This window comes from Zalophus californianus, chromosome 15 (genome assembly GCF_009762305.2).
Source record: "Zalophus californianus isolate mZalCal1 chromosome 15, mZalCal1.pri.v2, whole genome shotgun sequence".
Lineage (NCBI taxonomy): Eukaryota > Metazoa > Chordata > Mammalia > Carnivora > Otariidae > Zalophus > Zalophus californianus.
The window spans coordinates 37351642-37379382 of record NC_045609.1 but is presented as its reverse complement, the minus strand read 5'-3'; the positions used below and the strand labels follow the sequence as shown (position 1 = coordinate 37379382).

The following is a 27741-nucleotide window of genomic DNA, read 5'->3' as shown; positions in this document are numbered from 1 at the left end:
AGCATGCTTTGCCCCGTGTTTTTGTGTATGCAAAAATATATGCCCTAGACCCACAGACACACATACGTATACTCTTCTCCCTAGGATTTCATCAAGTGGATGCCCAGAATGTAATTAAAACATATACATAGTTAAGGAGATTGTTTACGTGTGCATATTTTACTCAGAAATAACCTCTCGAACAATGCATTAACTTGTCAGAGAATTTAAGGTAACTTGTGACCCAAAGCTACAGACACGTACAACTTTGAAATCTAAAGATGATTTAGAGTAAACAAACAAACAAACAAACAAACAAAAAACCCCAAAAACCAGAAAAACAAAAACACAAAAATTAGGCAGAGAAGTTCAGGGTTTTGTTTACACAACACCCAATTTCAGGATATTGGAGAACATGGAGATTTTGTTGGCACCTCATTACCTCATTTTCGGTTTTCATCTACGTGTTTGGCATAAGGTAAACACTCCACAGAGCACCCCCAGAACATCTTCACCATCAACATGGGATCAAGGGCCCGGAGTGTCTTTTTCCAATGCGTTTATCAGTGTTCATCACTTGACCTCCCAGAGGACATCCAGAGCCAATGGTAGATGTGGGGGCGTGTGCATGTGTGAGTGTTGGCTCTTCTCTACTTTATCTTATTATGATTATGAGGTATCAGGGCTCCTAAGAATAGGAATTGGGTGTCAGTAACTGGGGGTTCAGTGAGTAGCCTACGCAGGCAGTCTCTGTGGGTTGGAGGTCTTGGGGACAATTGGCTTCTTGGGCTGAGACCCCAGATCTTATTAATAAGGGTAGCCCACCTGCAGCCCAGCCTGCCCCCTGGGGTACTCCTTCTTCCTCCTTCTCTTCATGTAAAATCAAAGCTGCTCAGAGGTTGGGGGGCAGGAGGGTGAGGCTCCCATGGCCTTTGAGATCCCGGCTTGCTCTCCTTCCTCCCACAGCCCTTGCTGTTTCCCCCAGAGATTTCCTCTCTGTGTGTGACTCAGCCACTCCTGCTTAGTTTACAAGAACTGACAAGATCATGGTCCGAGGTCACATGGCCAAGGGCCATGGAAAATAATCAGCCACGGAGAAGAATCCATCTGCTGTAACCCCCTTGTTAGAGGTGGCCAGGCCAGGGAGCCATCCAGACCTTGTGTATCCCACGATGGGCTTCTGGGGCCCCAAACTGAGGTAGTTCTTGGCCAGGTGTTGGGGAGAAGGGAGAATGGGATGCGTTTAGATTATTCTATTGATTTCCGGTAGCCAAATGCTGAGAGGACACAGAAAGAGGAGAATGAATAATAGAGGACAAGAAGGAGGCAAGAGGGGGCCAGGAAAGTGAATGAGGTCCACTTGAAGGAAAGGTCCCCTGGCTCATGAAGAGTCTGGGCCCCCCTTCTGGTTGGGGGGAACAGTTGTTACAGGCTAATCTGGCTCTAGTTCTAACACAAGAAAGCTGTGGAACTTAAATGCTATGACTTCCCTTAGAACTTTTCTTTATATAAGAGGAGTGTCACATACTTGCAGTTGAGAGTGAATCACTATGGCCCAAAGCCTTAGGACTGCCTTCTTAGACAGTAATAATACCTACAGACTTGCATATTTCTTAATCCTCACAGCAACCACATAAGGAAAGCATTATCATCTCCCTTTGCAGTAGGTGAGGAGGCTAAGGAACAGAGAGGTTACGTGACTTGCCTGATGGCACACAGCAAATAAAGGCTAGATTTGGGATTTGAACCCAGGGGCGATTTGCTTCACTGGGACATGCTGTCTCTAGAGATCATCTCCTGCGATCCCTTTCTGTTCTGAACCGCATGGTCCTATGTGGTTGTATGTTTTCCTCCGCCTCTACCCATGAGTAGGGCCACAACACTGTGCACATGATGGAGTGGAAGAGAAATGCATGAGTATCACTGTGGGCTTCTCTCTTCCTATGCTCACCTATTGCTTCTAAGGGTCCTGGCCCCCTGGGGTCAAGGACCAAAAGGTGGAGAGGGGAAAAAACCATTTCTTCCTTGATTTTTTCTCATTTGGTGAGACTAGAAAGGTATTTACCTCTTGTACACTTATAAAAATGAGGGGCTCTTAAGGATGGACAGTCAGATCATGACCAAAATGAGATTTGTGCCTCATTTGTGGTTCTCAACATTTTCAACCCCTTCCTGGGGAGTTCATTTCCTAGGTTACCAGCCATGGCGGACTGTGGTGATCTGCCAGGCGCAGGATGTCCCCCCCTGCCCCCTGCCCAGGCAGAGCCTACCTGAATGGCATCTTAAGAAGAATGTTCCCTGCCCTGGCAAACATACCCACCTGTTCCCTTACATTCCGTGGCTGGCCTGGGGGTGGTTTTTTAATTGTCAGTGAGAATTAGAGTAGCAGGAGCCCGTCCTGGAAAGTCCTGTGTTAGATACACTCTCTGGGTTTATTTCAGAGCTTTGGGTGGGAGTGGTAACCCTCAGGAAGCTGGGTCTTCCTGGAGGGAGTTAGGGCAGTCTGACTTCAACATAAGGTATCACCTCTGGATTGTAAGTGGGAAGCCCTAAAGCCATAGAGGTGGGCAGAATTTATCATGCTTTTCCACTTAAAAATGAAAACAGATACTTTATTATGTTCTTTAATGTAGTGGTCATATTTTAAAGAGTATTCAGTGATTTAGACAAGAATTTCATGAGCTAAGAAATACTAGAGCACAGTTCGTTTCCTGCCTCGCTCTCTGTTCCTGTTATCATTTCTACCGGCTCATTTCAGTCTGCGGATGTTCACCATGTGCCTCCGCGCCCAGCACGATGTGGTTTGTGTTGGGGGCCAGGGGTTCAGTGGGGAGCAAGCTACCCGTGGAACCTGTCGTAATGGACGTTGCAGCCACTAAGAGGATACAGGCAGTGAGCAAGGCTATGACTGATGAAAACACCAAGTACAAATTTTAATGCATGTGGCAAAAAATGAAAACAAAAAAGAACTGGGGCGCCTGGGTGGCTCAGTCATTAAGCGTCTGCCTTCAACTCAGGTCATGATCCCAGGGTCCTGGGATCGAGCCCCGCATCGGGTTCCCTGCTCAGCGGGAAGCCTGCTTCTCCCTCTCCCACTCCCCCTGCTTGTGTTCCTGCTCTTGCTTTCTCTCTCTCTCTGTCAGATAAATAAATAAAATCTTTAAAAAAAAAAAAAAGACTAAAATTCTGTGAGAGAGACAAACAGGGATGACTTACCCTAAAGAAGTCCTGGGAGGTGCCATTTCAGAGGAGGGCATGATGCAGCCTGAGTCCTGGCTGTTGACCCCAGCTTCTGGTGCTCCGAAGCTGAGGGGAGCCAACACCCTAGTTTTAAAATTCATATTACATGAACCCCTCTTACAACCACCCATCTTTGGTTCTACTTCCATGGGACTAAGTCTTAAAATCTTATTTTCCTCTCAGGCTCTACTTTGCTTGTCCAGTCATCTCCGCCAACTTACTGAGAGAGGGCATCCTTCCCTGGTTCCTTATTATTGGGTTCTTGTTTAATTCTGTGCCTCTTCTCAGATCAGAAATAGCTTCCTCATCTCTCTCTGTGTGTCCTTTGTTCCTTTTTGAGACCACTTTCTTTTGTTTTTCTTTTTATTAACATATAATCTATTATTTGTTTCAGGGGTACAAGTCTGTGATTTATCAGTCTTGCACAATTCACAGCGCTCACCATAGCACATACCCTCCCCAGTGTCCCTCACCCAGCCACCCCATCCCTCCCACCCCCATCCACTCCAGCAACCCTCAGTTTGTTTCCTGAGATTAAGAGTCTCTTATGGTTTGTCTCCCTCTCTCGTTTTGTCTTGTTTCATTTTTCCCTCCCTTCCCCTATGATCCTCTGTCTTGTTTCTCTAATTCCACATACTAGTGAGATCATATGATAATTGTCTTTCTCTGATTGACTTATTTCGCTTAGCATAATACCCTCTAGTTCCAGCCACGTTGTTGCAAATGGCAAGATTTCATTTTTTGATGGCTGCATAATATTCCATTGTACATATATACCACAGCTTCTTCACCCATTCATCTGTTGAGGGACATCTAGGCTCTTTCCATAGTTTGGCTATTGTGGACATTGCTGCTATAAACTTTGGGGTGCACCTACCCCTTCGGATCACTACATTTGTATCTTTGGGGTAAATACCCAGTAGTGCAATTGCGGGGTTGTACGGTAGCTCTATTTTCCTGAGACCACCTTCTATTCCCTCCTGCCTGGCGGTCTCGAAATTCCACTCTGTTCTCTCAACCACACTCAAGGTTTGCCCACTGTGGTTCTAGACCACTTTTTGTTTTTTAAAGGATTGGAATCTTAAAGGAGCTACTGTGCCAGAGCAGGCATTGCAGTTGACCCTTAAACAACATGGGCTTGAGGTGTGTGGGTCCACGTACACGCAGATTGTTTGGGATAAACACAGTATAGTAAATGTGTTTTCTCTTTCTTATGATTTTCATAATAACATTTTCTTTTCTCTAGCTTGCTTTATTATAAGAATACAGTCTGTAATAAATGTAATGTACAAAATAGGTGTCAGTTGACTATGTTTTTGGTAAGGTTTCTGGATCAATAGTAGGCTATTAGTAAAGTTTTAGGGAGAGTCAAAAGTAACATGTAGATTTTTGACTGTACAAGGGTTGGTGCTCCTATGGTGTGCAAAGGTCAACAGTTATTTCTTTACAAAGACTCACTTAATCTACCCCAGAGTCTATGCCCTCCTCCAAAAGAGTGAGCGTGAGTCCTTCCTTCATCACCATCCATTTCACATGTGATTATTGAATGCTTGCTACACACAGGCACTGGGGATAAATGTAGTCACACCTGTAGAGATTTCCAAATACGCCTCATCTCTCTTGAGCTACACATTACATTATTTGGCCACCAAAGTGGTTGGGGAGTTCAAACTCAGAGCTTATGTAAGCCTCCCGTCTTGGTTCCCAGAGGTGACCGTCTTCCTACAATAACATTTCCATCTTGACTTTTTCTGATAAGGGCTGACTCCAGCACTTGGGAATAGGATGTGGGGTTAATTCGTGTGGTGTTGTCTTGGGCCCAGTACCATGAGCCTCCTTTCCTTTCCCTGTCTACACACAGCTCGGGCAACACTCCCTCGCCCTTCTGCACAGCCTGAAGTGGCGGGTGGGGGGTTACTCCCGTGCGGGGTGTTTCCTATAGGATGCCATTTGCAATTTCTATATCACAGACATCACTCTAGTTGAAATGTGACCGAGGCTTTGCATTTCACACAAACTTCTATCCCTTGACAGGGAAGCCATTCAGCCCTCTCCTTGCGTGGCCCACGTGATTTGCAGCCTGAACTCCCAGCAATGTTTTCAGATTCCTCGATTTTAAAAGCCATAAATTAGCAAATCATCAACATATCACCAGGAAGGATCATCTGGTAGCCATTCTAGTCAGAAGGAAACACAGGCCCCAATAACTGATCTTCACAAAGATATGAAGAACTGTAGACAGACAGATACAGTAAATAGGAAGACAAACAGATAATTCAAGTTGACAGACCATCTTGGACTGATTAAACATTCTGCTTTGATTAGCATTAAACTTTTGGGGGAGGAAAAAAGAATTGAGATTGCCCTAATACTTTGGAAAAATGACCCCTTGACGACTTCTGAAATTCAGAACCGAGGGGCAGATACCCAAAGCAAGTGTCATTAGATGCTGTATGGTATAATGTAACATGGTAGGTATTCCTTTCTGATGAGAGGGGTCTTGGTGGGTGTGGGTGTGGGCGCTTCTTTCTTTGCATCTGCTTTGGATTCTTGTAAGCCACATCTTCAGTCCCTTTCAAACTTGAAGCTCTGTTTAAAGAGACTGGGATGCATATTAAATCAATTTCCTGATAATACTAATGGAATGAAGGCTTGTCCCCCTCTCCCCCCCCTCCACTTTCCTGCTGTCTCTCTTCCCTTCCACACACTTATCAAAATGTTCCAGCTATTGTTCTGAAAACAAGAATAGAAATGTAGGTGGGAGATGAACTGTGTACCTAAAAAAATAAAAAGTCATGTTCAAACCTAGACTTTTGCTCTCAGATATTCTTTCTTCCATAAAAAAAAAAAAAAAAAGAATTCCAAATATGCCTTTTCCAATTATAATCCCTGAAGAGTCTTTCTGCTCAATCTCAAGTTTGATTGGGTGAATCCTTGCTGGGTAGGTTCCAAATCGAAAGGACAAACGCCACCACCAAGAGTGAGTTGCACTGTGTTTTCTGTCTTCCCGCGATGTCATTCATTGTGATAGAAGTCTTTCCAGAGCTGTGCACAGTGGTTCCTAGTAGACTTGGGGTTTGTCCCCCTGATGCTGCCATCATGCACCAGGAAACTTTCTAGTTGTCAAAGCCCATCGTCTCTTTCTATTAAAAGAACTTTAGAAGCTGTTGCAACGTGAGGCTCATGGAAACCTGATTCTGTGTCTCTCGGGGTTTGAGCTCCCACATCTAGTATGAATGTCGCGTAACAATGACCTGCTCCCACTCCAGCACCATGGGGGCTGCTCCAGATGTGGGTACCGATTGTCAGTAAAGGCAATCTTATCTCCCCTCTGTATACCTTCTTAATTAGGGGACATGGAGGCAGTTCAGAGATAGAGTCCATGCCCATCTCTGTAAGAGGTTTTGTGACCTTAGCCACTGACCTCAAAGGCAAATGCCAGCTAGGCTGCAGAACAGATTTAGGAAAGTTCCCATCCCAGCATGTTTGCCCAGCTCCCAAGTATGCGAGTCCCTGCCGTGTCCCAGTCACTGTGCTAAGTGCTGTGCTTAAAGGATGAGCAAGAACATGTGATTCTGCCCTCCTGGAGCTTTCCTGAGACTTTGACCAATCAGAACCATCCCAGGAACAAGTGGCAGCTAAACAGAAGCTTGATTATTGTAGGAGCATCATCCCAGTAAAATGCTTTTTGGCAGGAATTTTCTTCAATGAAATCATGAAGGCTGCAGGCATTTTAGAGGGAGTGCTCCGAAAAGCAGTTGATAATTCATATTTTTAAAAGGTACCCATTGCAGTAGTTTGGGGCAAAGGTAACAGCAGGGTGACTTGTGCCCCTAAAAACCTATGGATCTAATGGTAAACCCAGTAAAACAGGGATGCAGAGAGACTTGGGAGGGTGGGGGAGCTGCTGATGCTACCCCGAGCACCCTCTTTTTCATCCCCTACAGTGTCCCCGGGGGTGTGTTATGCCCCGGCAAACCCTGGAACCTGTGGACTCCTCCCAGTTCTTATGTGTATAACAGATGCTGGAGGCCAGCTAGAATGTTGGGTCTACTCAGAGTGGATTGGATAGCTAGTGGTGTGTGCTAACTGGGGCCACACCCTGGGGTATGGCTGGGGAATAAGGCCAGGATGTGTCAACTTGATTGTCTTTATGGGAAGGCAGTCTGAACAAGATATGCCTTAGGGCAATGATGTATGATTTACCAGGGGTGTTAGCAGGGAGATGGGGCTCGCTTTGCAAATCAAAGCTAACACGCCTCCCCCTCTACAAGGGCGAAAAGTAAGAACCATTTCTTTGCTTGGACTCATTTTCCCTCTCTTCCACCTTCATCTCCGAAGGGTGTGGTTGACCTTTGCCCTGGTCTTCTCTTCTCGGGGTCCCTCTGTTCAGAAGCAGCACCACCCAGGAGAGACAGGCAAATCTACTTTGATCTGCATAGAGGAAAGCGCAGTTCAGCGCCCTGATTTCTCTGTAAGAGCAGAGCACCATCTAGGATTGGAAGAATCGGGTCAAAGGAAGACTGACTTGAAAATGGCCAGGGGCCACCAAGCCTGCGGTAATGGGATGAATAAAACGTGGAAGGGCTGGGGTGCTAGGGAGAGACACAGTACAATTTCGGAGAGTCAGGCAGTTATGGAATTGCCCACTTAAGATGGCTGTGTAAGTCCTCTTCCAAGAAGGAAGAAAGGAAGAGGGGAGAGAAAGAAACCAAAACTACACCAGCCTACTGGGTCCTTGTGAAAATTAAGGGAGAAACGAAGGTGAAGGTAAACAACTCTTCCAGTTCAGGGCTCTTTGGTTATAGGCCACAGAAATGGATTCTTGCTAACTTAAGCAGAAAAGGAATTTTTTTTTTTTGGAAGGTTAGAGTACCTTGTGGAATTCAGGAAAAAGCTGACGAACAAGATTGCCAAAAGGACATGGTTGAGCAAGGCAAGCCGCCCTGGGTCCCAGCAAGCAGAAACTCAGGGATGGTCATGACTTGGGTCAAGGTCCCAAGACTGTATCTGATGAGAGAGGACTGGTTACCCAAATTAAAAATGAGGTGCCATTGACAGAAGAGAGGGTGCCTGCTGGACAGGTCAATATAACCAATGCCTCCTACTCTGCAGCTGTCAGAATTTATTTATTTATTTATTTATTTATTTATTTAAAGATTTTACTTATTTATGTGACAGAGAGAGACAGCGAGAGAGAGAACACAAGCAGGGGGAGTGGGAGAGGGAGAAGCGGGCTTCCTGCTGAGCAGGGAGCCTGATGCGGGGCTCGATCCCAGGACCCTGGGATCATGACCTGAGCCGAAGGCAGATGCTTAACCCACTGAGCCACCCAGGTGCCCCTTATTTATTTATTTTTAAAGATTTATTTATTTTAGAGAGAGAGAGAGAGAGACTGAGAGAGTTGGGGGGGAGGGGCAGAGGGAGAGACTCCGCGCTGAGCCCGGGAGCCTGATGTGGGGCTCGATCTCACAATCTGAGTTGAAACCAAGAGTCAGACACTTAAACCAACTGCGTCACCTAGGTGCCCCTCAGAGCTTATTTTTAAGACTTGGACTGAGGCTCCCTTTAGTCAACAAACTACAAAAGATGTGTGATCATTCCATGTGCGTGCTCTAATTATGGAGATCTAATTGTGATCTGGGATAGTGGAGACATAGACATAGATCCCTCTGACGTGGTTTAGGTCCTAACCATCTCCATATGGTAAGATGCACCTACTTCGTGCAAAGTTCTGATCTGGTCAGGACATCTCAGTGTTCACTGTTGGCACTACCAGCCGTCTGTCCTGTGACCTTGGGGCTCTGTTTTACAGAGGAACCTTTGCTGCACTGTTGGGATCTATTTGCTCAGCCTTCTGCCCCTGTTTAGGGAAACGGCAAAACAGCCTGTCTCTTCCAGAATAACTCTATTGACAGCTGGATGAGATGATTACTTTATTCTCTTCCTCACCAGGAGGGAGAAGGCATTTCCTTTCTTTGTAATTAGCAAAGTACTCGCTGTGGCCCTGGGTAGGAGATTTTCTTATCTCTAAACCTCCTTGGGCTTTTTGTTTGCTGGTTTTGTTTTTCATTTGTTTTAACTGGAAATGGCTACAGCCAGGGTTTGAGATTGCGGCCTCAATACACATTCACAGTTGTTCTGTTTTCATTTTTGTCCTCCTTACAAGTACTGTTCTCTCACAAGTTAGTAGAACATGGTTAGTAGATCTGAGGTGGCAGAATCAGCCCATGATCTAATCCGACAGTCTTGTGGTTAACGGTTATGTTTCTCCTACACTTACAGTGGCAGAGGGTGGCCAAGACAAGCACATCTTACCAACCAGCCCACTGGTCAGCAGATAGCTCTGGAAAGTCCAGCAAGCTTTGGGGGCCCTGATCTGGATCCCAAGGTGGGGTAGGAGGATGGGACCCACACAGCCTGGAGCTAGCTTTTGTTGGCCAAAGGTGAACTCCCCTACGTGGAAGTCAGTTCCTTTGGGACAGCCTAAGTGGGAAGGCGAGAGGTGGGTCGGCTTCCTTTCTTTTGGGCAGTGGGGTCCTGCACCTCAGGGGAGAACCGGGGTAGCCGTCACCCTGACGGACATGACCCAAACCAGGGAAAGCTGTGTGACAGAACAGCCAAAGAAAGCACCACCAGGTGACAGTGGCATGTCAAGCCCAGAGTCTGCCAAAACCTCCGCTGGTTTGAGAGCCTTGGAGAAAGAGTTATGTGGACACTGAATGGTTCACATTCAACCTTGGAGGGACAACACGAACTTGGAGTGCTGACCACTGTGTGGTATGGGTTTGTAAGGTCTCTTGCCACCCCTACCCTGCTTTCTATATGATCAAATGCTGCTGAATTCCCTTGACAAGTCCTTCTTAAGTTCCATTCCCATCAAGCCGGTGACTACCAATGGTTGAGGGGGCGGGGCTTGGGGGAGGTGGGATGGAAGGAGCATGATCAGAAGTCCCAGCGGAAAGACAGAAGAGGTTCTAGCATATGTATTTGATATAAATATTATAGTTTTACAGAGACATCTAGATCAATATACGCCACGTTTCATCTACCTCTCTGACAAAGTGAGCACAGTGTATTCAGGGAAAGCTGTATAGGATTTTCAATTTACTCTGTGTGATTTATTGTGACAGGATAGCTATGGGTTTTTTAAGTTCTTTATACTTGTTCCAGTAAAAATGGATATAGTATCTTTAAAAATAAACAGCCCAGAGCTGTGCATTTTACATTGTCTTCCTAGAATGAGGCTCTGCTAAAGAGAGATCTGAGACCTCCCTGCCCCGGCGGGGAAACTGATGCAGTCGGATTTGCCTCAGTCCTGCTCTTTGGCTGTTTTGGGGGGGTGAGGGTGGCGGGGAGAGTGAGCAGGGAACTGAATTAGGAAGCATTGCAGACATATAGACAAGATATGCTGGTGGCATGAACTAGAAGGGGCAGAGGCTAGAACTCGGGGTGGGGGGATCCATCAGTGTCTGTGGGTGCAGCCCACTCTGTCTGGGCCCCTTCATTTTGTAGTGACTGGCCCCAGTCTCCTGATTCCCAGCTCAGGTCCTTTCAGCAACATCAGCCTTCCCTCTCTCTAGAAGGCATCGGAACGAGGGGGTAGGGTGGCTCTTGCTCTGCCGTTCACCGTGTGCTAAATCTCTGGGCCTCAGTTTCCACATTAAAATAATAAATATTCCCAAAGGGCCATTCTGATACTAAGATGAACATGAGTCTATGGAGTGGAGCCCATCCCTGTCCCAGTTACCTTTTTCAAGGCTACTGGCTCTAAACAACACTACCCGAGTCTTCTTAAAAGTGTGTAGGTCACTTTAGCTCTTATTTCTTATTTAGCTCAACTCAGCCTCAGTGGGTCTCTGGAGACCTTATTCACTGGAGCCTTGAAGAGTTTGGGGGCCCCCCTTGACATCCTCTTATGCCTCCTGCCCTAGGTCACCTCCCCTAAGTTGCCCATTCTGAAAGGCACCAATGGAACTGAGCTCTGAAACAGGTCCCAACTCAACTGGGGCATCCTGGCTTCCCTCCGCCATCTCCAGGAAGGAAGTAGACTGATTGCGGAGAATTCATGGGATTTGATTCTGGGGGTGGAGAAGCTTAATGATGGGAGAGGCGCACCCATATTCATTTAGGGAAAATGTACTCTTGAAAAAAACACTTGGTAGTTTGGTGAACCCTGGTAGTGTTTGTAATAGTCAAGCATTATTCTTACTGTGGTTGTCACACTCATCTACTGACGCCAGGTTTGCTCCATGACACTCGAGTATTACCCACCCCTAATTCAGTTCAGCCTGTGTTTATGGAGCCCTGCCCCCAGACCAGGCGAATTTGCTTACACTGGATGACTAGCTCCTTTACACAAAATGTCATCTGCTACTATTCTAGCATTTAAGATGCTTCTTCATGCATCTGAGAGGAATCTTTTAATCCAGCCATTAACATTAGTTTAGCCCAAGAAAGATTTGTTTACAGAACTTGACAAAATTTTAAAAACAAAGAAGCCCCATCAGATCAGAAATGGTTATTGATGTAGGTTTGTTGGCCATCTTCACAAACCACATGGCCAGGCCCTATAGAAATCCATCATTAAGGATGCCAATCATTTAAAGAAGCTCAAATCCAAAGCCACGTTGGGAACAGTGTTAGTTACGGTCATAGCGTACCTTTCCTAAATATTCTCCACCATAAATGGATCATTTATCTTCGGGATCCTTAGGCTGGTGAGGCATCCTGGGCTGGACATAACATATGATGTCTAAAATGGATATCTGCATCATTTTGCCATCCCTTGGCTTGCCAAATTGTGTGGCTTCAGTGTAAAAGACTTGGTTTAGAGTTTCTGCCATCCCTCAGCCTTTGTTGCCTTGACCACGTGCAGCCAGCATCTAGTGATGCTGCAACACTGGGATGTTTTAAGTGAGAATCATCTCTTTCTATCCCAGTCCCCAGGCTAAGCCTCTCTCCTGGCCCAGTGAGAACCCCTCCAGCATCCCCTCCACTGTGTGACCAGGAGGACATCCTGCTGGCTGAGCCCTGCCTGTCATCAAGGAGCAGAGGCTGAAATACTCCAGCCCTTGCTCTCTGCACCCCAACACCTTCATCTTAGTGAGCATTAGAGCCAGAGACCTGGGTCACATCCTGGGCAAATCACTTTCTTGCTGTGGGATGTCAGGCATGCAACTTAAGGAAATTGAGGTTAAGAGAGGTTATCTGCAGAGATGCAGATTGTAGGAACATAGGGTTGTTTGAGGATTAGGTGAGATTCCAGGGGCCCTAGAGCACTTTACATCTGTTACCTACTGGTTTATATATATCACATGAATCCTACCATTTAATAATGCTTGCAATGGCCCAGACCCTTTACTAGGCCCTTCACATGTATTATCTATTTAAATAAATCCTCAAGATAACCTCATGAATCAGATACTAGCTCCAGCCCCTCCAAGACTCTGACTTTATAGTTGTAAAATGCAGAATTGGTACCTTGCTTAAGACTATTTAGTTATTTAGTGTCTGAGCTGAGCTAACACAGAGCTATCAAAGTACAGATCTCACATAGTAGATTTGTAGGTGTCATGGAATCTGGCAGAGATAATTTTGGATGAGGATCTTTTTGGCATCCTTTAAATTGTGTACCGTGAATAACCATCACTCTGTATCCAAGGAGAGCACACCCAGCTCCCAGTCTTAGAATATTTTCAATTGTATTTTCAATCATCGAGGATACAACAAATTCTGCTTCTCTTCTCCCTGCAATAACACCCTTCCCCAACTACAGTCCCTGGAATTTTCAAAAGTCTTGATAATATTTCTGGAAAGTAAATTTTCCCTTTTCACCATCCATCCCCTGTGCTCCTGCAGGGGCCCCCGTGCTCCCTCAGACACAGACAGGCTCATGGAGCTGATCTTCTAATGCAGATGCTGAGTTAGAGAGGTGACTTCTCCCCATCCATCAACTCTAACTGCATTCAAACATGTTCAATATGTGGGCTTCTTGATAACTTCCACTGTATGGAAAACAAAATGGAGGGAAGTGATTATTGGCACAAAGGGGGGAAGTCATAAATCTTCAAATCAGATATAGGACAGATTGGAACAATATGGGTTCTCCAAGGTTGCCATGATAATGTACCTAATAACTCTCCTTGGGCAAAAAGGCAATCTGCTTTCAATCAATCTTGCTTTTCCTGAGCAGAAATACCAATTATGTTGAAGGAAGATTTTTTTTCTTCCTTTTTGATAAAGGCTGCTCTCCACCCCAGAAATCATGCTGTAGCTAAAAGATATATATTCTCAATTGTCTAGAATGGTATTGGACAGCTAGCATCAGATGAGAAAAGTCAATCCTTTTCTTCCGCTCCTCTTCTGCCTGCATTTGTCTACTTCTTAAGAGAAGTGAAAGCTAATTAAAGGCTTAAGGGATAATATTGATTGCACTGGAATATATTTTATATGTACCCAGCATATTTTCAACTAGGAGAACCCTGACTCTTTCTAAAGCTGAATAAATCAGCTGGCAGGGCCTTTGATTCAAGGGTGAGAGGGTGAACTCATCTCCTTCCCTTCCACTTCTCACACATCTGTCCTGGAGATGAACGATTTCAGAACAGGGAGAGGGATGCTGGCAGATGTTCATTCAGTCCTTTGCGCACAGGATGGGAAGAATGAATGTTCAGGCATTTCCCCGGACCTATCATTGATTCGAGTCCAGCTTTGAGTAATCACCAGGCTTCTACTGGTATAGAACTTTGAGCTCTGCCGTGCCTGGGGCAGGAAGCTGGCCCTCTCAGCTCCCTCATCTATTGAATGGGGATAAGGAGGTTGCCCAGGGTCACACACATCCTTGGTGGCAGGGCAAGGGATCCAGTCTGGCTTGTTCTCACATCCAGGTGAGGGGGAGGGCCCCAACCCCATATCTGTCCTGTGGAGGTGCCCATACATCAGATTCACGCTGGCCTTGTTCGCAGTCATGGGAGTCTGTGGGCAGAAGGCATTAGAATTGCCCCCATGCAGACCTAGATGTCAGGTCAGGAGGGAGATCCTGCGTCTCGGGTCACTTTCTGCACACACCTGGCAAATTCAGAATCAGAAATCTTACACAAAACATGCAAATTCATTTGCAGCCTGTTTTGTCCATGTAAGTGCCCATGTGCTACAAGAAATATTTTAAGAGATGACAGGATAAAAATGTGTGTAATCCAAGTGTTCTGTTCATATCCCGTGTTCTGACACAGGATGTATTTCGGGAGGGAGTTAGTTATGTGGGTGTGGGGCATTTGGATGGGTGGCCAAGGGACCTCCCTGAACCTGGCTGGTACTGGCTAGAGAACAAAGTGATCGGGTTGGAACTTCTCTTCTGAGGCAGCCCATGGACAGTCTTTCCTCCCCGTGACGGCCTTCGCTTGCCCGGCCACTGAGCGCGGCACCGTAACAATAACAGTCCATAATGGTGATATTATTAACTGCATTGTGCATATTATTGATTTACTCTTTGTTCTGCATCATTATCCTTTCACCAATGAGTTTACTGCCTTATTCTCACATACTTAGTCAAGCACCAAATTACAACGAAAGGGCAGACTCTTGTAATGGCATCTAATGGAACATTGCATAAGTGATCATCACTTCCTCCCATTATGAGCTGCCTTCAGCCAATGAGGTTTCTGCCTTATTGGAATGTGCACCGAGCAATTATGAGGTGCAAGGGGCTTAACCATTCTAAATTTTTTCCCACGAAATTACTGTGCTTGGGTGTTCGCCACCTGCCCATGCCTCAGAGCCGGCCCAGGGATTCAGCCTCTGTCCCTAGCAGCCCGGGAGGCACGGGGACCTGGGCTGAGCCCCTTGCTGCTGTCTTCCTTTAGAAACCAGCAGGTTTCCTCTCCACAGTCAGGCCCTGGCTTTGGGTCATGGGGCTAACCCTTGCACCAAAGGGCTTAGTCCTGATGGAGCATCAGATAGCAAATGTCAATGGCCACAGGGTAGCCAGATTGGTTCAGATTTATCAGATGGGTCCAGGAGCCCAAAGATGTCAGGGAGATGGTTGTCCCAGCAGTTCTGGAAAAGAGGCTCATCTCCTCAGGGGAAGCCACCATCTCCAGAAACAGAAGTCCAAACGTCGCTGGATCAAGGCAAACCATTCCAGCTTCTTCCCTTCAAGACCCCATCTTGAAGTAAAATGCTTTGGCTCTCGTGGAAATCCTGGGCACCCTAGGGAAACAGCTATCTGGGGATGCACAGCCTGCAGCATGATCTCCGATTCCATAGGCGTCCCATCCCCATTTAGCCCTGAGTAATGCTCACTTACTGTAAAGTGTTACATGCCCCCATTGTCGGAGGAGTTATGGCGGAAAAATGCAAAATTTCCTTTTTACTGCTTATGGCCAGCAGAGCCCATAACGTGTCAAGCTGCACATTAGCCACCCTGATAAAAGTCCGCTTTCTTACACACAAAATCATCGTTTCAGCAAGATTTGTTATCTCATTACCTGATAAGCTCTATGTCATAAACCAAGACTCATTCGGTAAATCTCTCAAGAGGACGCTTTGTGGGCAGAAAGGGAAAGATATGAATCTGCAAGGGACTTGATAATGCAGCATTTAAGCACAAGCATAATGTCACTTATTGTTCAATGCATAAAACCACTTGGCCAAACGGTTGGGCTTTTAATAGGATTTTGTGCAGCATCAGGTGAGAAGCCATATGCCTTTTCTGCTGAGGAGTCTCTGAGCACCTGCCAGCACCGCTGCTTTGCCTCACGGCCCTCTGGGGATGGGGCTGGGCTTTAATTGAGGCCTTGGGAGGAGAAGAATGCTTCTCTGCAGCTGTGCGCTTCCTCTGTCTTGCCTGGGGTGGGTGCCAGGTCAGCGCGGGGCTGGCCCCATCTAACTGGCTTCTCCTGTTCAGGCACATTGTGGTCTGTGGACACATCACTCTGGAGAGTGTTTCCAACTTCCTGAAGGACTTCCTGCACAAGGACCGGGATGATGTGAATGTGGAAATCGTCTTTCTTCACAAGTAAGGGGCCGCTGCTGTTTTGAGACCCTCCACCCAACCAGGCACCCTGAGGAGGACTCCCTGAGTGTCTGTAGGAGTGGTGGTGTGAGGGCCGTGTTGGGGGGCAGTGCAGAGTTGAATTGGCCATGGCCCCAGGTGGCCTCCTTGGAGAGGACAATATGGAACCAATGGAAAGGGAACCAACCCATTAGTTCATGGTGAGAACGGCACCTGCTTCTGTGGAGGCAATTCTGGCAAGTAAGAGTGAAGTTCATTATGGGTCAAACACATCATTACTGTCCCATCAGCTGTCTGGATCGATTCGATCCAGGTGTGTCCACAGTGTCTGGTGTGGAATGATTAGCTGTCTGGTGTGGATTCTTTACAGGAGCGACAGGGTGGCCATGCAAGACACAAATGTAAGAGGGAGCAGGGTATAAAGTACTAATCACAGCTGCAACAACAATTGCCATTTCTAGAAACCTCAGTGTGGGAACCCGTGCTGGTCCCCGGGCATACGATCTCTCCTTTCGTCAACACAGGGAGCCAAAGTACGAGTATTCCATATGACTCTTGCCCAAGAAGTTATTTAGCCTCCCTGGGCCCTAGTTTTCACATTCATAAGATAGGGAGATCACAATGGTTTCATTCTACCATGTAGGGGGAATGAAAAGACATAATCCATGTAAAGTACACAGAGCAGAATCAGGCACACAGTAAGTGTTCAAAAAATGTTAGCTATTATTGTGAAAGATAAAATATATTAGGTTGACAAGCAACTTAGAAGACAGGTCTTACTATGTTTGCTGTACAGTTGAAAGCAAGACCTCTCCTTCTGCTCAATGTTGTTGGGATTTTAAGCTTCATCTGGTCCCCTTTTAGGTAAAAGTTAGTCTGCCCCAGGGCTAGAGTCTAGGGACTCAGGAATGTTGACTTGGGTGGCACTGTCTTCTTTTTTGTTGGAAATGAGGCCACCATAGGGCCAGCACTAGCCCCAAGGTACTAAGGGACAAAGTTTACGAGTTGGTGTTGGCTCCATAGGGGGTTGATGGCCCAGGCCTCAATCCTGCTCCAAGATCCCATGGAAGTTGACTTCCCTATAAGCTTCTGTTCTGTGCATCTCCTTCCTTTTGACATTTGTTCCTAGAGTACCAAAATGGCCACCATGTCTGAGCGCCAGCATTTTGCTTCTCAGCACTGAATTCTCCCAGTTCTGAAAAGACCAGCCAGGCCATCAGCACAGGAGCAGAACTCACAGATACAATTCAGTGCTTAGCCTCTCATTACCAGCCGAGGGGCCCGTCCTCTGCAGAGCATTATGGAAGGTTCAAGAGAAGTAGCGTGCGTAGGTTCTGCCCTCATATTGGTTGGGCATTTCAAGATGAGCACGTGTGCAACAATTAGAGCTCAACATCTAACCTATATTCACTGACTGAAGTCGGTTTAGTCAAGAGCTAGAACTGCACCGGTCATTTGTGTCAGGGAGAGACCACCATTTCTTCCATGACCAGGCAGACTTCCCAAGAGGAGCCCGACCAGTAATAGATCTCAAAGACGGGTGGGATTTGCACAGGCTCTGTTTCTCTCTCACCCACTGCTTGAGTCTGATGAACAAGCTGGCGGCTAATGCTTCACTTGCTGGGATTCACCTTCGTGTCCCCAGCATCTGTCAGTGTCAGCACTGTAGTAGATGGCCCAGTTAATTAACCTCTTTAAGCTTTGGGTTAATAACATCCCTTCCTCCAGGGTTGTTTTGAGGTTTAAATGAGTTAATACTTGTCAAGTGCTTGGAATGGTGTCTGCCACATAATAAGTTCTGGAAAACATTAACAATTCATACTAAGCACTTAATGAATGTTAGGCAAGCATTGACTAACACAGTTCTTGGTACCTAGTAGGTTCAAACCAAATATCATCTCCCAGCACCTAGCCTAAGACCTATAGAGAGTAGATATCTTTCATCTCTACAGAACTAATAAATGGATGAATAGGTCAATCAGTGTTTTAATCCTTGTCCTCCAATGGGAAAGATGTCTGTACAGCTCAGCACTAAGAATAATGAGGAGTGTACGCATGTGTGAATCAAGAACAGTACCGAGAGTAAATTATCTCTGTCTGTGGTTGCTCAGAGGTGACATGTTTTGATCCAGGCCCTGGGGGATGAGAAGTCCATGTGGCTGAGAAGCAGGGAAGAGGCTTTGAGGGAGGGAATGGTAGGAGGCTCTGCCAGGGGCACCTCTGGCTAATCTCTGATGTCACAGCTCAGTCTCTATTCATAAAATAGAGATCCCATTCCTAACAAAGTTGAAGACATTTCGCCTCATTGGCCTCATCAGACTTTGTGAAGACCGTGAGCCTCTTCATTTTACCTCAGTACTGGTTTGGGTTTTCAGGGGGCTGGGGTTTTATTTCTTTGGAGTGTGAACCTTTTATTTCTGGCAAGAAAGGGCGCTGCCTTGAAGGTGAAAGCCTTTTCCTAGGTCTTTCTCTTTGGAAGTCAGAGAGAAAGGCGGCCATGGAAGCAGGAATACCTGAGTCTGTTTTATTAATGGCTGTTTCTTCTCTCCCTGCCAGCATTTCCCCTAACCTGGAGCTTGAGGCTCTGTTCAAACGACATTTTACTCAGGTGGAATTTTATCAGGGTTCAGTCCTCAATCCGCATGATCTTGCAAGAGTCAAGGTAAGAAGGAAGAGGGGACTTCCGCTTTTACTCCATCTCAGAGGGAGATTGACTCTGTGGTGAGGCCATATGCCTCCTAAGATGGCCAAGAGTCACCTCCACACCCCTAATAAGAGAAGTCAGATGCCACCGGCTTTGACATCACCCTTCCACTGGTCCCAGAGCTTCGTTCCGCTGGCACTTGCTAGACCACTTCCCTCACTTGGACGAGTCATAAAATGACAGTTATTTTGCTGGTTCCCTCAATATCAGCACTCCTCAAGGGAGTAGAGCAATTGTACGGATTCAGGAGACTCATATACAAGATAATAATAGAGTAATTCCCATCTTAAATACTTAAATTGGACTCAGTGTAGCTCTGAAATCTATTATTTACGTCGGAAAGGAACATGAAGGATAAAGTATAAATATAATTTGACTAGGCCATAAAACATTTTGAGCTTCCTCTTTTTCCCGCCACCGAAGACTAAAAGCACAAAACTAAACATGCAGATATCTGATATCTCTTGGTAAAGGGCTAATCTTTCATTTCAAAATCTGCTAAGTTAGAATCTTCTTATAAAGCAGACCTGAGGCTTATAAAGGAAAAGGATACAGCAAAGTGGCATCTGCTGCTTTGCTCGTTTTATATAGATTTTGTAAGCACGTTCAATATTTCCATGGCAGTGGGTATAGATTAATATTGTGAATCCGCTGGCATCTAAATGTTAACTGTGGTCACTACATAATTTAGTAAATAATGTCATTGGCAAACGTGAATAAGTAGAAGGATCTCGGTAAATTCTTTGGATTATTAAAGAAAACTAGAGACAATTTGTGACATACCATGGAGGAAACCATGGCCTCCCACCAAAATGCGGGAATGGTCTATTAAATACAACATAACAAGGGGGACAGATTGCAGACCTGAGCCAGCACGAGAATTCTTATGCTTATAGAGTCCAGTTACTCTTAATATTATCCAGACATGATCCAAGTTATGACTAATGTGAAATCTAATGAGAACTTGGAGAAAATAGTTACTGTTCAAGGACCTAATTTAGATGCAAGCAATTATTAACATAACTCATCATTCCCTCAAAGGCATAAATCTTATTTTGGCTCATGTTTAGATAAGTCAGTAGGTTTTGAGTTCATCTGTAACACATCATTTCATACACATAGATTTGTTGTCTTTCGAATATCTGAATGCTAATCGAATACTAAACAATACTAAGCTGTTATCTGATTTAGGGCTCTTATTTCCTTCTGCTCCACAGTTAAGATGTGAAAAAGGTCAGTGAAGGACTTTGGAGTCTCACTTTCTGAATCCCTGACTATTCAGTTAACTCGGTGACCTCAGAGAAGGGGTTTAGCTCACCTAACGCCATTTCCCGACTAGAAAATTTAGGATAATGGGGTAAATCCGTTGTTTGGGGAAGGAAGCAGGGGAGGGGACTGAAAGTCTTCATTAATTGTTATTTAAAGAAATCTGGAAAGATTACATCTAAGTGACTATGCAAATTGAAAAGCATAATTGCCAAGATACATGTACCCTCGAACAACAACAAGATGAAATGTTTAACCATAACAAGATCTTGCAACCTACCCTTTTGACAAAAACTATAATCTCTCAGGATTATTTTTTTTCTTTCCTTGCAAAGCACCAGATTCCCCAAAAGCTGTCAACAGAGAAAGACTACAGCCAAGCATGGCTATTTATATGTTTGTGTTCTGTGATTTCCCTTTCGGTGTCTTAGATAGAGTCAGCAGATGCGTGCCTCATTCTTGCCAACAAGTACTGCGCTGACCCTGATGCTGAAGATGCCTCCAACATAATGAGGTAACACCGGGGAGACCAGGGAAGGCTCTGGACTTGGTGCTCTGCAGCCCACTGGCTGCCCTTTTGGGTTCTCTGCAGAGCACCATCTCTGTGGGAACTTCTTTCCCTCATAAGCCACCCTACACCTTGCCACAAGCATAGGTCCAGGCAGAGCTGAGGCACTGGTGGCTGTGGAGGGCAGTGACACAAGGCATCGTTGACAGGAAGGTTATCCTTGGCAGAGGGGAGACGTGGGGCTCACAACGGGTCTTGGGTTTGAGATGTTTCAGATAGGACTAGGAAAGATAGATTGAGATGTGTATAGGCCTGAAGTAAAGTACCATTTTCCCTAAGGGGGAGTGGACCTGAAATTACTTAACTGTGGGTGATTTTGTCCCCCAGAGGACATTTAGAAATATCTGGAGATGTTCTTGGTTGTCGTAATGAGGAGATGATGCTGTTCACATCCCAGAGGCCAGGGATGCTGTTCAACATCCTACAACGCACAGGACAGTTCCCCACAGCAGAGAATTACTGGGCCCCAAATGGCAATAGTGCCAAGCTCGAGAAGCTCCATGTTGGAACTTTCCGAGTGTGTCTGTAGTATGTTGATTAATATCCCTCACAAAGAGGAGTTGGTTGACTGATGAGTTTGTTTCTGCCAGTTTCCCAGAATGAAAGAGTGTCTTCACTGAAAGCCTTCTCAGTGCTTTTAATACTAAAATGCTTTTCTAAGATAATGTTCTACAGAGAACTTATCGAACCTATTTGACTCCAACCCCCGCCCCCACTTTCTTTACAGAACATCTTTGGGTGGGCAGGGGCACACTCTGGAGAACACTGCCCAGGGCCCTCCCTTGGAACAGGCAAGGCACATGAAAGGCCATGACCTGGCCTGGCCTGACATGGCTGACCCCCACTCCTTATTTGTTCCTCATTTCAGAAGACCACTGTTCTGTGACAATGGAATGACAAAAAAGATATTTAGCTCCAGAGAGTTAAAGCCCCTTAGGATTCTTTTTTTCCCCTCCTGCATTGGAAGGGAATAATAAAGAGATGCTTCTGGAGAGAAGAGATGAACTAAGAGAAAACATTTCCCTCCCGCTACATTCCCAAGAACTTGCCTAATTGTGAGCAGCCATCCTTTGGTCCAGAAAGACCTCTCTCTCGGCGCAGCTTGGTTTGCTGTGGCCTGGGAATGTGCCTGGGGTGAGGGTTTGGGAAGTTGCATCATCACGGTGCTCCCACCTCCCTTCCTTTGCTTCTCATCAGTGGCCCCGAGTGACATGAGCTTTCCCGTCACTGAGTTGGGGGTGGGGGGGTATCCTCCGGTGCCTCAGGGATGAGCATGTCCTTCCCTCAGCATCTGGTCCCTGTGTCTGGCAAGCGACATCTGGCGCAGTGTTCTCTTTCCTCCCGCTTTTCTTTGGCCATATGCTTTCATGCAGTTGTTTGAAGGAAGTTGATGCATGAACTCTTGTCCGCATGGGGCTTGCCAGCCTGCAGGGAGGTGGTGGAGTGGGGACGTGCGTCCACACCTGGGTCCACCCGCTCACTAGTCACAGCTGGAAAGTGACTACAACAGCTCAGCATCAGGAGTTTCAGTGACCCCTTCCCTGAACTAGGATTTCCATGTTTTGCCCCGTTTTTGTGTCATTTGAAATGACAAAAATGTAGCCTTTAAGGAACTCGGCTCCCTGATCTTCAGATTTTCAGACATAAAAAACAAAAGAAGATAAAGTTGAATGTGTGGACCCCCAGAGAATTCTGGGGCTAGTGCGATCTTTTTTTCCTTCCAAAAGTGAATAACTGAAATGAGTAATAGTTTGGAAATGGGCATTTCTCTTAATTGCAGTATTTCATTTAAGCCCAGGCTGCGGTAGGGCTAATATGAAGACATGTAAGTTATCAGGGTGTTTGGCATGATGTCACCGCATAAAAATTACAGGACAAAGGTAGCGTCAGAAATGTAGTGAAGCCATCCATTAACCAGAATCACAGGCCCAGGCAGTGAAAGGAAACGGGAAGTTCAGGGTTAAAAATTGGGCTCTGTCTTTCCCTTATTTGTATAATCCTCCTTTCTCCTTAGTTTAATGAGACCAATCTGCCCCTTTTGAAATTAAAATGTCAAAGATCCATTTGAAATGAGCTAATGCAGAAAACCAGCGGAGGCTGTGAACTGAACTCTGAGGGCTGACCGAGACTCAAAGTCCTTGAGTTATAAGCAAGAGCCAACACAACACTTTTTCAAAAATAAAATGAATTCCTTAAAGTGCGAAAGCCCAGGGTGAATTTGTGCAGAAGAGGCTTCTGTGCAATCCATTTCCTAAATTCATAAGTTGCAGCTTTTCAGACAAAACTGCTCCCTGACTGCCTTCTCTCCATTTTTGCACAAAAAAAGGGATGAAGCATCCATATGGTTCTTGGGGCAAAGTTTGTGGGGGTGGTCCTAATAAACGCAGTTGCATTTCTGATTAGGCTTAGGAGGTGGGCCATTCTGTGGAATTCCATTCTTTAGCTTTCCTTGTCACAGAAGGAAATGTGCAATGTCACCTCTGACAGAGTCGGTAATGACAAAAACCATAACTTACATGTGGAGAGAGCTTTTAATGATTTCAAAGCATTTCCACATCTGGTCTTTCATTTGCTGCTCGTACCAAAGCCTGTGAAATAAATAAAGCAGGTACCGTTGCCCCCAATGTCCAGATGAGGAAACAGTTACAAAGAGCCCAGGGATTTCCTGAAGGTCACCCAGTTCCTTGGTACAAGACTGGGACTGGAATCCAGGTGTTTCTATTCCTCCACTTATAGCCCAGTGACTGTCTCAGGGAGCAGAAGCGAGGGGTGGGGTGGGGTGGAGGAGGGCAGTGGTTCATAGGGAGTATAGACTGAAGGCCGTTTCCCAGAGTGTTGGGTTGGGGGGAGAGTGGAATTTTCTACCAGACTGTGGCCCCCACCAGGCCTCGGTTTTTATTTCCAACCAGCATTAAAGTCATCATTTAGACACTATTATCTATTGAAGGCTGAGTCATTGATCCCATCATAAGAGCTCTGCTCAGAAATAATTTCTGTGAGTGGCCACGTGTGTGTGACAGTTAGTATCATTTGTCAAGCTGCTTGTTTGATTTGTCATTGTTGTCTAAGTTGTTCACTTGGAGAATTGGACTCGGGGCAAATTGTTTCTAGGCTCGTCCCTAGGGTATGTGAGACTGCAAACCTCCCTCGGCCCCATGGGTCAAGCTTGCCTTATTTACATGTCTATGTAGGCCCTAAGCCCGTGACCCCTGCTCAGGAGCCCCCACCCCAGTCCACACAGGTTCACACCAAGGCACCACAGGACTGCTCTCTTCTCTGCCCAGGACACAGTCTGTGGCCGTTCTGTTGATTTCTTTTTCACGCCAGGGGGTACAGTGACGAACACACTGTACTTGGTCCTGTGCCCGCAAGCCCTCTTGAGGGGCCTGGCTGCTGGCCCCACGTTCACTTTGTTTGGGTGCAAATTCATGTTCCCATCAGACTCCAAGAGTAAGGCAGGCCCTGCCTCAGCTTTGGCTCTTTCTTTTTCAGAGTAATCTCCATAAAGAACTACCATCCGAAGATAAGAATCATCACTCAGATGCTGCAGTATCACAACAAGGTAGGACAGCGAGAGCTCGAGCCTGTCCCAGGCTCAGAGATGCACAAGTGGACCCGGTCTCTTTCCTCTCATTGTACAGCTGCACGTGCACACACATGCCCACACACACATGCACATGCACAGACATGCATGTGTGTGCACACACATGCCCCCCACATGCATGCACACACCCACACATGCACGCACGTGCACACACGCCCCCACGTACACGTGCGCACACACATATGCATGCATGCGCACACACACCCACACACACGCCCCCACATGCATGTGCACACACATGCACGTGCACACACACGCCCCACATGCACGCACACACAGTATACATATGCATGTGCACACACACATGTGCACACACATACGCCCACACACATGCATGCACGTGTGCACGCGCACGCACCCGCACATGCACACACATGAATACATATGCACGTGCACACACACGCGCACGTGCACACACATATGCGCACGTGCACACACATGCCCCTCCACACACAGTGCACACACACATGCACACCCACACACACATACACACATACATGTGCTGCTGTAATCCAAAGGCCTGGATAAGGGGGTGCTGGGTAAAAACCTCCCCGGGGCCTCACTTCAGAGCAAACACATTGTTTACCGCTGGTCACCAGAAGGAACCATCCGTTGGACCCCCAGGGTCCAAATATCGATGTAATCTTAGATCCCATTTCAACAACATCCCATTTTTATGTGCTCCACTCACTTCTTTAGTCAGTATCTCCTGACTCCCTGCTATGTGGTCAGCACGCTACCTGACCTCCCTAACCCCCCATGGGTATAAGTGAAGGAGTCCTGCCTTGTGCCCTTGGGACGTGGCAGTCCAGGGGTAGAGAGTGTCCCAGGCAAGCCAGGGGGAGGGGGGTGGGAGTGGGGAGAATACGGAACAAGGCATTCTCAAATTCAAGAGGAGAACTGGCTTCGTTGAATTCAGGAGAAAAGTTGCTCTCCAGAGATAAAAACATAAGGGAATTTTCCTCATGTTCTAGTTTACAAGGGGATTGGAAAGAAAACAAATGTTGGAGTCTCTGTTGTTTCCCTTGTGATTACTTCTCAGTCTCTCACTCAGAGGCACTGCTCCTTCGCTCGGCCTGTCACCGAACTCCAGGGAAACAGCTTTGGGGGAGGGAAGGTGGCACCTTTCTCTGTTTGATATGGAACCGGTTATTCCCCGTAATGAGGCTCGGAGAAACTGGAGGCTGCTCAGTACCTGGAACCAGGTGTCCTGTCTGAACACAATAACTCCCCGCTGGGTTGTGAGTGAGTGTGTGTCCCATCTTACAGGCCATATTCCCTACGAAATAGGCAGTCAGGTGACCCAGAGAAGACCCTATTCTGCCAAATGCACCAGTGCCATGCCATTATTTCTTAATTGCTGGCAAGTGCTGCCCCATTTTGCTGTGTGGAGGTCCATCAGAGGCCATTGTGGAGTGGAGCCTGCTGTCGGCGACTGGCCTACCACTAGGGTCTGCTGCCCACTGCCCAGCCCTTGGCAGGTGGTTCCACTGCAGAACGGGTTGCACTCCAGCCAGTGGGCTTGGTGGTGGGCACCCAATGGTCCTGTTCGTCTCTGGAAAACCCAAGGACATGGGAGAGATAAAGTGAGGATATCGGGGGACTTACAAGCATAGGTCTGGAGAAGTTTCTTGACAGCAGTCCCTGTAGGTAGAGGTGAATTTTATTAGCAAGGCTGTGGCTGGTGACAGCTCCTCAGGCAATAAACTCTTCTTTCATTTATGATTTGAAATTTCATTTAGTGTGAGAGTGCTTTAAGCTGTTTAGGTTTTTGGCTGAATTTAGATCGAGTAGGGAAATTAATGTTGTATGTTTAGAAAGGGCTGTCAGTTCCTTTTTTTCCCCCCTTCCAATGAGTACTGATGCCACATCTTCAAGAAATTCAGGAGGGTTTCAGCTGTGATTTCTGTCAAACTCCAAGTAGCTCAGTGGACCTAGGATCTGGATGGAACCTGGTCAGTACTCACACAACCATAACAAGCTGAATGTCTTTTACAAACCTTTTCATGGTAATTATTCAGGAACAATGATGAAGGCCTCAACCGACCCATGACTATTTGCTGAAAACACGTTTTTGCTTAGAACCACCCCAATATTTTGGGGTTTCAGAGTCAGGCAAAACCAGGTGTGAGACTTTGCCCCTGTCAGATGAGTAAGGGTACGAGGGATGGAGTGACTTGGGCACATTTTTCTCGATCATTTTATTTCTCTCTTCTAGAGGGAGCAAAAAGTCCACTGGTCATTGTCATGTCATTCCTCATGGAATTGCAAATGGACACTTGTCACCCTGCTTTATAATTGTGCTATTTCGTGAGATGCTCCCACCTTCTCTTTAATCTGTTTTTCTTCCCCTTGCCGTACAGTATTCTTTTTCTTCCTCTCTCTGTACTTTCTCTTCACCCATGACTAAATGTCCAGAGATCTCCACCCACTAAAACTGAAAGAACCTGGTATGTGTGTGTAAACTTATGTTATAGTCAACATACTTCAAGTGACAGTTAATTCCATAATTGGATACGAGACTTAAAATACAAAGAATTTCAATTCCCTGTGCTCTAATGATGCTGTTATTCCAGGGCCTAGAGGGATATAGGCAAGCTGCCTGCTTTCTCTCCATGTAAAACCGGTCCTGAGTTTGTCATCATAGTAATCTCAGACATTTGTGGCATATTTTATGGTTTTAAAAGAGCTTGACATCCATTATCACGTTTAATCCTCATTTGACCATCTGTGCATGCTAGCATCCCAATGTGACTTCAGACTGGGAGTCTGCGTGCTCTCAGAGTAGCTCTGGTGTGTACAACTCGTGGTCACTTGGCAGGCAGTGAGCTAAGGACAGAACGGCCAACTGTCACTTTCTCTTTAAATAGAGCCACACCCCACTGAGCCAAACTGTGGTTGCTCACAGTAGGCCTTCTAGAAGGACTGGTGTTCTCTAAAGTGGATCTGATTTTATGGAGAGAAACACTCAGCCCAGCCATCTCTGAACACTGAAAGAAAATGGTACAGGGCACTCATTTTTGATTTGAGTGTAAATGTCTTGAAGCTTTTCAAGGAAAGAACAGTTTGTGTCTTAGAACAGTGTCACTTCTGATGACTTAACTATTCATGGATTTTTTATTTTCCAAACAGATTCTAGAAAAAGAGGTCTTTGTTTAGGACCTGGAAGCCAAGTCCCAGTGGCCCAATGGTAATGCAAGTTCTTTGAGCTTTCTCACTAAAAATCCTCACACACTTGGGCAGTAGTGTTAAAGTGTTTTCTCTGAAATGAACTTTGTTCCTTATGCTGGCTTCCTCAAAGTTATATGTATAGAGAGGGCGGGAACTAGGACTGGAATTGACCTCTCCCGGTTTCCCAGGAGAGC

General features: G+C 46.2%; 1 protein-coding gene across 26 annotated transcripts in view; it reads left to right on the top strand.

Moving 5' to 3' along the window:
- Positions 1–27741, top strand: part of KCNMA1 (potassium calcium-activated channel subfamily M alpha 1) — a 746603-nt gene that overhangs the window by 524091 nt on the left and 194771 nt on the right. For all 26 annotated transcript variants that reach the window (XM_027596063.1, XM_027596088.1, XM_027596077.1 and 23 more), the window contains exons 10-13: positions 16127–16237; positions 18791–18896; positions 20636–20718; positions 24265–24334. In XM_027596063.1, the coding sequence (XP_027451864.1) occupies positions 16127–16237; positions 18791–18896; positions 20636–20718; positions 24265–24334 (370 nt within the window). The remainder of the gene's footprint in view (positions 1–16126; positions 16238–18790; positions 18897–20635; positions 20719–24264; positions 24335–27741) is intronic.